Source organism: Maniola hyperantus, chromosome 25 (assembly GCF_902806685.2).
Source record: "Maniola hyperantus chromosome 25, iAphHyp1.2, whole genome shotgun sequence".
Classification (NCBI taxonomy): Eukaryota; Metazoa; Arthropoda; class Insecta; order Lepidoptera; family Nymphalidae; genus Maniola; species Maniola hyperantus.
Genome location: NC_048560.1, coordinates 3,311,523 through 3,322,892, shown reverse-complemented (window position 1 = coordinate 3,322,892; position 11,370 = coordinate 3,311,523). Strand labels below are relative to the sequence as shown.

The window sequence follows — 11,370 nt, the reverse complement described above, 5'->3', positions numbered from 1 at the left end:
AGTGAAAAATCAAGTAATGTGGATTCGACAAAATGGCGGTTTGGTTAGAGAAAATCCTAATCTCATGATTTCTTTCAGTTCCAGTTATTTTAACTTCCCAAATAAATGAGGATAATGGGTTGTGGGTGGACTTCTGAAAACCATTGGTGGCCAGGAGTTCAATAGGGCTTCAGTTTTACGTTTTTAATTTTACGTTTACGTTTTACGTTTAGCTTCAGTTTTCCGTTTTAGTTTTCCGTTTGCGTTTTCGGTTTTCGTATTTATTTCTTTTGCACATTCACGTTGACAACTTAATTGCTATGGATAAGACTTGGTGAAAATCTTTGTAATGAAACATTTCGGTTGTGAAGAATCAAATAAATTGAGTTTTGGATCTTGGCCGATGCCGTCCAGCTACCTTGCAGTCTTCGCACCTACAAGTAAGCAAATGTTTGTATCCTGGAACAGTTTAGTGAACCTTCTTAGTGTATGTGTACAGTAAGAACCCTGTCTTTACTACTGAGCTTTTATTTTGAAACAATTTTATGAATTTTACTGTGTCATTGTCTATTCCATGCCAATGGCATCTTAAATTTAAAACATAGATCTTATGTACTATCTACCTAAGTCATTCTAATGTATCTAAATTAAGTCTTGGCATTAAGCTAGAATAACTAAGCATTATTAGCCATCATTCTGTATTAAGCGACCCCGGTAAAAGTTACATTAAAAACAATTTTGCCTAACATCTAGCAAATTTCATTTATAACACCTCATTACATTACAAGGGAGTCGACGGCTAGCTTCTATTCTTTACTAGGTAGATAGATCAAGTAAAGTAAAAGTAAATTATTTTTTTCCTCTAATCTTTGTAAGGTGGTAGATTATTCCGTATCCGGGTATATTTCTATTCCGCCCAATTTACCACCCTTACAAATGGCGCCCGAACGTTTTTTTATATAGTTATTTCAGTATATTTTGAGAAATTTTGTGAATTTTATGAAATGTACCCCAATTTAAGAACCACTTTAGGGATGCATGGTCTGTGATAATTGTGACTGGCTTGGAACCAAAATAAGCCTGAAATTTCTCCACTGCAAAAATCACAGCTAGAGTGATAGATGGATAGATGTGGGTATATTTCTATTCCGCCCAATTTATCACCCTTACAAAACCAACCAAGTCGAATAATAACTGAATTGTATTTGTTCAGCATTGATCTATTTATATTAAAATAGAATCTACCACCCATTTCGCTAAGGTGTTTAGTCATGGAGAAGAAAGGGCAAAGAAACTCCATAACACACATCTTTTAAAACATTAGAACGTTGAGTAAAGTAGTAGGTACATATTTGGTACACAATTACAACAGGTAACCTATAAAAGGCAAATGATTACATTACATTATAATACAATATAAGAATACTTAACTTCAGTAAGGTCCGCTGTGTTTGCTCTGAGCTGTCGATACAAGACTGTCCCTCTCTGTCGAGGTAGGGTACTTTTATAACACTGCCATCGCAAACCAGGCGGATGTTGACTATCACATGATCTTAATATTAATCATTATTTATTTTAGGTTTGTTGACAAAAGGTATGTTGACACACCCAATTTACAATAATAAAATCAGTGACATTGATGGTCTACGTATTAATAATTTACAATAATAATAAGCGACTTAAATTGTCAGTTTACACAACATTATTATTTCACATAATAGCCAACTGTATGTTGACAATAGCTTAGTATAATGTCACTCTTAGTACATTGACATTGAATCCGGAAACGGAATAACGATTCTGTTTTAAATATCACAACAAATACTTATCTCGGACTCCCAAGTTTATGATTAAGTGAATTTTAGCATAATAATTATGTATCCAATATTATCGTAATATAACACACGCGACTTAGTCCGCGTGGGCTACACAAATTTCAATCCCCTATTTTACCCCCTTAGGGGTTGAATTTTAGAAAAGCATTTATTAGTGGATGTCTACGTCAGGGGGCGGAATCCCCAACAATCCTGAAATACGAACTTCTTCATTTTTGCCCGAAGTGCCAGTATTTTGAAAAATTACGTTTCATACAGACATTCATCCCCTATTTCCATATTTTTTTTCAATTTTCAAAAAGTTTTAAAAATTTTAGGATTATTTATTGTCTTTTTTATGGAATCACATCAGTAATCACCAGTACTATCTATCACCTGTCTTCGTTTTTGCCAGCGTTTTGGTTACATCCTGTATATGATAACGTAACAGAGAGAGCCCTATACCTACCAATTACAGTGCGACAAGGCTATCTTAGCGCGTGGCAAAAATCGAAATTAATGTTGCCATCAAGGAGGAAGTTTCAGGGCGAACGTTTCATAAAATTTTCATAGATGGCGCTGTTTACTGCACCCACTAAAAACGAAAAATAATACCTATATCTATGTGATTTAGCCAGAATGTCAGCATTTTCGTTGCAAACTATTCCAGCATGCTCTGGTACCTAGCGTAGAACCACCCGGTATTGGAACAGGGTGTCTCTGCAGTTTTCAACCAGTCTTGAGTTAACAGCCTCAGAGGACAGAGCTGAAAGAGCTGCTTGGCTGTCCGTATGTTTTATTGACGTTGTTGTTAAGCAGGATGTTTTACGCACAAATTATTATAGCGTATACCTTCGCTAGGTATTATTTTTCGTTTTAGTGGGTGCAGTAAACAGCGCCATTTATGTAAATTTTATGAAACGTTCGCCCTGAATCTTCGTCAGTGTCCCCTTTGTTCTTGTTTTTGTTCTCCAATAGCGCCCCCCTGTCAATGTCATTCAAGTGCCAAGAGAGCCTTGTCGCACTGTACCAACATCTCTCCGTGGACCGTTGATAGAGTAACTTTAGTAGCAGTGGCGTGCACTGGGTTTGAAGCCAGGGCACTAGTTAGGTAGGAACCTGTTTACTGGCAGGTCATAATGAAAAATATGCATTGAGCTATTACAACTGGGGTAAGCAGTGCATTTATGCCGCTATGACCTGCACGCCACTGTTTAGTAGGTAGGTATACTTTCGTTTGAGCTTTGCGCTCGAATTATCTTGTTGGGAAATTAGTGTGTAATAGACTTCCTGCTTTCCTCGCAGCACTAATTGTAGCATCTACAACCTGGACGTAAGCCTAATTGCAGCTGCTTATAGCTATAGAGAGTTTAGTACAGTACAGTACGCGGCAGAAAATAATGTACATCGACCTTTAGAAGGAGATAGGTAGCGGGTTTGTAGAGCATTGTCTCCGTCGTTGAGACCGACAAAACGTCATTTAAGGGCGAGAGATGTACTCTGAAAAAGCAAAGGCATGGTATGGTAAAGGCAAGGTATGGTAAAGGCAAGGTAATGGTAAACAGGGTATTTTTGGCGGTAAACGCAAAACCTTGTGTCTTTGACGGGTTAAGTTGTGAGGTGCCTGAAAATGGAAGGCACTTTAATGTGAACTCAAATTGTGTAGCAAACAATTCATAAATCATTAAATCACATACAACACAAAACCCCTAATCAAATAACACCGCCATGACAACAAACAAAAGAGGAACAAATTACAAATGAATCCGTTCCATTCAATCCCTCAACGTTGTATTAATTTATTCATTTGTTTTCATAATTCCGTATTAATTAATGCCGTACTCCCTTTATTCGCAGTTCGCTGAGCTTGCGGGAAGTATTCGGTATTAAAATTTCGCCTGAAAGCGATTATGTCATTAACGCGAGTGGCAGTTCATTAGGTTCTTTATTAGCCGTTTCATATGAATAAAACGGTTTCATTTTGTGAATAATTATTGAATACGATATGAAAATTTGCTTGCACCTACCTATAGTTTATGATTAAATAGTCACAAAGTAGGTATTTATTAAGCTTGCGGTAAGTATTCGGTATTAAAATTTCGCCTGAAAGCGATTATGTCATTAACGCGAGTGACAGTTCATTAGGTTCTTATAAGCCGTTTCATAATAATATGAATGAAACGGTTTATTTTTGTGAAGAATTGAATACGACATGAAAATTTTCTTTTACCTATAGTTTATATACTTATAATTAAATAGTCACTAAGTGTACAAGGATATATAGGCTACTTTTTATCCCGGAAAATCAAAGAGTTCCCACGAGATGAAGTCACGGGAATTAGCTACTTAGTAGTTTTATAAATAGATCATCCCACAGACTAGATAGTAGTAGAAAAAAAACTATCGTTATATACCATTAAGTAAATGGTGTTTTATATAGTAGAAAATACTTCTATTCTATATTTAGTTAAAGCAATATTTTTTCCCATTCTCTTATAATATATCTCAATCTAAAATCGATATGGCACCACAATCAGACCGTAATATCGTGGAATCGATATTTTATCGGTAACAATCGGTGCTTAGCCGATTTATGTCGCTTTTACGACTTTCACCTGATATATCGATTCATTATCGCGATCATAGAAACATATTTCCCAGTAAAACACCTGTTTAGTATTCCATTGTCCAAGGAATGTGTCCCATACATTCCTTGGACAAAGAGAATGTTTATAGATAACTTGAATATCATATTAGAAAGGGAAGTGGACATAATATTTATTACCTTTCTAAAGCATTTAATGCCTACAATTACTTATATGAAAGTAAAAGATGACTAACTGACTGCTATATCTACGCCAAGCTAAATTTTCATGCCAAATTTTATGATTCTAGGTCAACCGTCAACGTGAAGTACCTATCGCAGGTTTCTTGACAGACAGACAGACGGACAGACAACAAAGTGATCCTATAAGGGTTCCGTTTTTCCTTTTGAGTTACGGAACCCTAAAAAATTTCTGCTCTAGTCTAAATAGCTGCTTATTTTAGTAACTAGTAGTGCCAACAGCGAGTTCTTTTTTAGCGTCGGTACTCGGTAGGTATTATAAAATAATTGAAATTATAAACTTTGAGCTATTCATAAACGCTCTTTAAAGTTTTAATACCAAAGCATCGTTCCGGCGATCCGATGGGACTAATCTAATTTACCTACAATAAACTAGCCTTTATACAACTAGTGTTGTTCTATTTGCACCAGAACATTTCTATCGATGTCGATGCTTTCGTAAAATTTTAGATGCTTTAAGAAAATAGTACAACTATCAATTATTGATAATTATAAGTTTTTTTTCAACCTGAACTGAGTCCCTGAGAAAAAGAACCCTGGAAGGGTTCGAAACTAGTCGGCCTAACGTGAGTAAAGCCAGGTGTGAGACATGCATAGCTCTCTCCATCGCCTGCTGAGTGACTCTGAGTTTTCTTTTGAGGCCCATAGTTAGCGAACTGCCTCGGATCTGCATGTCATCACTGGAAACTGGTTCGAAAACTATGGTCTTCAAGCACAGGAATTTTTTTTTTTTTTTTTTTTTTTTTTTTTTTTATTATGGAACACAAACAGCTTTTACATTTTTACTTAGCTACTTATTTCTAGTTTGTACATATGCCTATTAAGTGTTCACTCATTTACATTATATCTATTTAATTTTGTGCGGGAGTTAGTTAGGTTAGTAATTACATTAAATTAAATTATAATAAGTTAGTTTGTTATGAAGTGGTTACAAATAAAGTATATAATTCTAATCGTGCTAAACCTACATATAATTATTTAAACTTTTTTATTTCAGCTAAAAATTTACCAAATTTGTGTTGAAAATGATCTAATTGTACATATTTCTTATTGTATATATCGCATGTCCTCACTAAAAATCTATTATGGCCATAGTTCGTGTTAATATGTGGAAGACTAAAGGTTTTTACATTCCGTCTGGACAATCGCGGTACAGAGTACGTTATTTTACTTAGTAAATAAGGGGAGTCAATAAGACCATTTACAATTTTATACAAGAAGATTTGATCCTTGTGTTCCCTCCTGAGCTCTAAAGAGATTAATTCAGTGATACTAAAGGAATTAAATCTCTTACTTAAACATTTTAAAAATTTACGTTGAATGGATTCTAGCATATTGACATAAACAGCGTACTGTGGATTCCACGCAGTAGAAGCATGTTCTAAATGAGATCTTACAAATGAATTAAAAAGCAAGACGAGGGTATTTGGATTTTTGAAATCAACTGACTGACGGAGAATAAATCCTAACATCTTATACGCTCTATTTCTAATTTTAGTTAAATGTGAATCAAATAATAGTCGACTATCCAGCTGAACCCCTAGGTCTCGCACCTCATTGACTCTGCGTACCAGTTTTTCAAATAAGTAATAATTATGGTAAATCCAATTCTTTTTCCTTGTAAAGGTAATAGTGCAACATTTATCTACATTCATCTCTAAACCATTATTTGTACAATATTGACTAATCCGATCTAAATCTTCCTGCAGGTCTTGGCAGTCTTTTACCGTTCTAATAACTTTAAAAATTTTGGTGTCGTCAGCATATAATAGTATATTACAATGTTTAACATATTTTACGACGTCATTTATAAAGATATTAAAGAGCAATGGCCCAAGGTGCGAGCCCTGAGGTACACCGGAAGTGATGGGGACAAATGTAGTTGTGAAACCCTTAATAGCAACCGCCTGGGTTCGCTCCCTTAAATACGATGTGAGCCATCTCAAGAGGTCACCGTGTATACCAATCGCTACTAGCTTCATTATTAATATCTCGTGTGAAATTTTATCAAATGCTTTAGAGTAATCGGTATACACGGCGTCAACCTGAAAACCTTTGTCCATTGAATCCAAAGTCACGTCAAGTAATTCGCAAAGATTAGTTTCTGTAGACCTTTTGTTTATAAACCCATGTTGTGATGGTGTTAAAAGTGGCCGTACTGCAGGGAATAGTGAATCGTAAATAATCTTTTCGAAAAGTTTAGGAATAACTGATAGCTTGGAAATACCCCGGTAATTACGTATGTTGTGTTTATCTCCATTTTTGTGGATAGGTACAACAATTGAACGTTTCCACGTTTTTGGTAAAACACCAGAGCTCAGTGACAATCGGAACAAAAGAGTTAAAGGAATGGCTAATTGCTTGCTACATCTTTTAAGAAGTATGGGATGCAAGCCGTCGGGGCCACTGCCTTTAGTCGTATTTAAAGCTGACAAGTATTTTTCAACCGTTTTATAATTAAAATCTACATGTCCAATGAGAGCTTGTGGAGGTACAAGTACGTCAATGTTCAACGTTGAGTATGATGGTTTTTGAAAAACTGATTCAAAAAACTTATTGAATAGATCAGCTATTCGTTGCCCTTCTTGGGCAATCTCATCGTCCAGGTACAAGCTATCCGGTATGCTATTAATGTTTTGTTTCGACTGTACAAACGACCAAAAGCATTTAGAATTAGCAGTTAATATATTAGCTTCAGCGCGCGCAATATACGCACTATAACAAGACGCCTCTAGGTTTTTAAACTCACGCCGTAAATCTGAAAACAAAATATAATCGCATTGTCTGCCATATATCTTCCATTTTTTATGTATTCTTAGTTTTTTATGAACCAGTTTTATCAAAGGGCGTGAGTACCAGATAGGATATCTAGAACTATTTATAACGAGTCTAGAGGGGATAAATTTATCAATTATTGAGTTAACTATCATGTAAAATTCAGTCACCGCTGCGTCCACATTTTTACCGCTGAAGCATTCGACCCAATCGATTTTTGCTAGTTCAACATTAATGGTACTATAATCGGCAGTATGATATCGACGCACAAGACGGGGAGGAGGTCGTAAACTAGGCTGCAAATAGTTCACGTTGATATTTACATTGAAAGCTGGATGATGATTATCTTCAGGGAGGGATAAAGGCTCCGACCTTGATACTGAGCAGGGGGAGCTGGATATGACTAAGTCTAAATATCTATTATTCATGTTACTTATGCAGTTAAATTGCGACCATCCGGTGAAGGACAAAAATGAAGAAAGCTGTGTTGTCAATTGGTCAATATTTGGATTCAAAATGACAAAATTATGTAAATCGTCAGGATTAGGTTCCCATACAGCATTTCTGATATTAAAGTCACCCACCACCAAATATACATCATTTGGATTTTCAATGTGTAAATCTGATAAATATTCGAAGAATTGCATCTGAGACCATACCTGATGTGCATTTTGTGGGAAGTAACAACAAAATAAACGAAGATTTTTTGTAGTTGAGCCACGACATAATGATATATTTATTTGCGTAATCTCTGCATCTGCAAATATTGGTAACGGCCGAATATTTGAAATGTTAGTAGTAAGAGTACGGTGTACCGCAATTAGTGTACCGCCTCCCATCTTCATTCCTAAGCGTTCATAGTCTCGATCAGTACGGTACACGTTATAGCGCGAGTCAAATAATTCACCGTCATTAATTCCCGGCAACAGCCAAGTTTCGCTCAAACATATAACGTCATAGTCATGTTGCAAAATAGCTTTAAAGAATCCAGTAGTTTTTGTCCGTAACCCACGGACATTCTGATAGTAAACACTAATTAACAGGGCTGCAATTTAGGTCTTATATTAATTGTTAATATTACGTAAGCTTCATTTGATATTATAAAGCTATGACTCAACACACGACCATTAGTGACTTTGTAATTTATTCTTAAAAATATCGGTTCGGATAATATGTACCCCATAACACTTGCTATTAAGGATTTAATTCCATTGTAACAATATATTTTAACGTCGTTTTTTATTTTTATAGTGATAATTATATAATAATTTGACGAGACTAAAACCAATCTTACAGATAAATCCTTATTACAATTAATAACTTCATGAAATAACGACCTTAAAAATATATTTATGCTTAGTGACTTCAAGTTACAATCATTTTTCGAAACAAATACATCATAAACATAAAGTACACAATATATGATCAGTTCGGTTAAGTTGTTATACATTGCTCTGCAAGAAACGTCACCGAGTGAGTAGGCTCTCACTAAGTACGCAATAAACAGTGCGCTTTGACGTAAATATCCATTACCCCGTTTCTCGCAATACTGGTCTGCAAACAAAAGGAAGCTAAACGAATGTTCAGGTGTCGCAAACATTTTCCGGTTTCTATGATGCTTTATAAAAAGTAAGTTTAATACATAGTTAGATGTCAGTAGATTTAATGAGTGGATAAACGTAACTAACCTTAGTTGATCAAAGAAATATTTCTTAAAGGCTTCTATTATAATTGTGATAATAATATGCACTATATGACTTCTATGAAAGTACAAAAACATGTAGTTATTACTTAAACTATTTTTTTTAGAGATTCTTCCGAGGTTATGTGTATGATTTTTGATTTCTCGTTTTGACGAACCATGACCGTACAGTTGCGCACCCAGCAATAATCATACTTTTTTTCTTTTGCCAAGGCTTTGGCTTTCTGCAAAAGCATTTTGTTATAGCTCGATAAGTGATCATTTATATAGATACGAGCCTGATTACCGGGGAATCCTACATCTGATGCTTTCAAGTCCTTCAAACGGCGCAAACAAGACAAAAAATCGTCTTTTTTATACCTTGATAATAATTTCAGTATAATAGGCTTCGGATATGAAGTGTCTACGTCATTTCTAATAGCAATGCGAGTGACGAAGTCAATGTCTCTTGATGTGTCTAATGAGTAACCGCTCATATCGGCCAAGTCTTTTATAACTTTAATAAGATCCTCGTCCTTTCTGGACGGAATACCGTTAATTTGTATATTAGATCGACGAACCCATTGATCATTCTTCAGATTAGACTCCATCATACTGGCGACCTTCGATTTAAGTTCGTCCACTTCTGACTGTAGATCGCTCATTTGGGATAATTTTAATTCAGCATCGGACATACGATTCTCTAAATCTTCTACCTTGGCGGAGAGACTATTTTTTAGCTCCGAAATGTCTGTTTTCAAACTACATAAATCATTTTTTATTATTTGTATTGAAGACATTTGCATCTGTAGTTGTGAGATTTGCAATGATATATTATGAAGTAAAGCATTTTGCGATAAATCCGAAGGTTGACAATCCCCGATCGGAGACGATAATATGGTGTGGGTAGGAGTCGGTGTGTCACAGTTTTGAGGGTCGGCGGAGATTTCCTGCATCTCGGAGTTTGCGGAGCTGCTGGATTCCTCCGTCGCATCCACTGAGCTTTTGACGGGAGTGTCGTCATGCCTTCCATCCTTAACAGGGCACGCTGGACAATTCCAGCTAGACTTATGTTTTAGTCGGTTGTACTGTGCCGTGGCCATATTTAAACATTTCACGTGATAATTTTTATTGCATTTGGCACAGATTAGGCCTGAACCGTCCTTGTACAGCTTCGAGCATCCTTCACACGTCTTCATCATTACCGAGAACAGGTTCTTGCTACCTGGTTCACTAAACGTACTCCACAATTCGTAAAAAAAAAAACAAGTAGGTTTTACAACTTAAAGCCGATAGGCACGGTATATACGATATGTACCTACACGGCACTTCGGCACGAGCTATTCGATATTGTAACTCACTGTACGCACGACTATCACGCACCAGCTCCCGCGCGCATATTTACGAGAAGATATCTCGAAGCTCCCTGAATGCACCCAGCCCAGTTGGATTCGGCGGCTAACCTGTTACTCGAAATTGGACCTACCTAACTGGATTGTGTGTCCCAGTCTCCCAGGTATAAATACTCGTCTACAATTTCAAGTGCAGAGCTCTCAACGATTACGAGAATATATTTTAATGATTACATCGATATGAGTAGGTCTGTATAGTAGTAACATCACTAACGTATTTAGCATCAAGTTGCTACGTTCTGCCTTTAATCCATAAACCGTTATATAAGAAGGTTAATTTGTTTAATGCTAGATTATAGTCTCGTTTTTATATTAAAATGGAGAAAACATCTTTTGTATTACAAATATCTTATTACTTAATAAAATTGTAATAAAATGGCTGCCTTTTACAATTTTATTGTTTGAAAATAAAGTCAACCTCGCACCGGAAGACGCAGCATTGGAAGACCCCCACTAGGTGGACGGACGACATCAGACGAGTCGCAGGGAGCCGCTGGATTCAGGCGGCGCAAGACCGTGGCGTGTGGAAGTCCCTACAAGAGACCTATGTCCAGCAGTGGACGTCTATCGGTTGATGATGAGGATGATGATGATGAAAGCCTGAAAGAAAAGATGGTAACAACTGGCTCTTGTAGGTACTTCCACAGGCCACGGTCTTGCGCCGCTGAATCCAGCGGCTCCCTGCGACTCGTTTGATATTCGTGTCGCAACCCGTTGAGCTATGTCGGTTACTCTACTTCTCCTACGGATCCTCATTTCTGATTTAATCACTCTTTGATCTGAAACTCCAAGCATAGCTCTCTCCATCGCCCGCTCAGTGACTATAAGCCTTTGCAAGTTTCATCATCATCAGCAACTGATAGA

The 11,370-nt window shown here is 36.5% G+C and overlaps 1 protein-coding gene across 1 annotated transcript; it reads right to left on the bottom strand.

The window, feature by feature from the left end:
* Window positions 1-8,238: 8,238 nt before the first annotated feature.
* Window positions 8,239-10,442, bottom strand: LOC138404093 (uncharacterized). The gene has a single exon (XM_069507314.1). The coding sequence runs from the start codon at window positions 10,294-10,296 to the stop codon at window positions 9,205-9,207; it is 1,092 nt and encodes a 363-aa protein (XP_069363415.1). The 5' UTR covers window positions 10,297-10,442; the 3' UTR covers window positions 8,239-9,204.
* Window positions 10,443-11,370: the final 928 nt, after the last annotated feature.

Excerpts from the sequence above, each read along its gene's own strand:
- LOC138404093 (XM_069507314.1), bottom strand. The coding sequence starts at position 10,296 with ATGATGAAGACGTGTGAAGGATGCTCGAAGCTGTACAAGGACGGTTCA.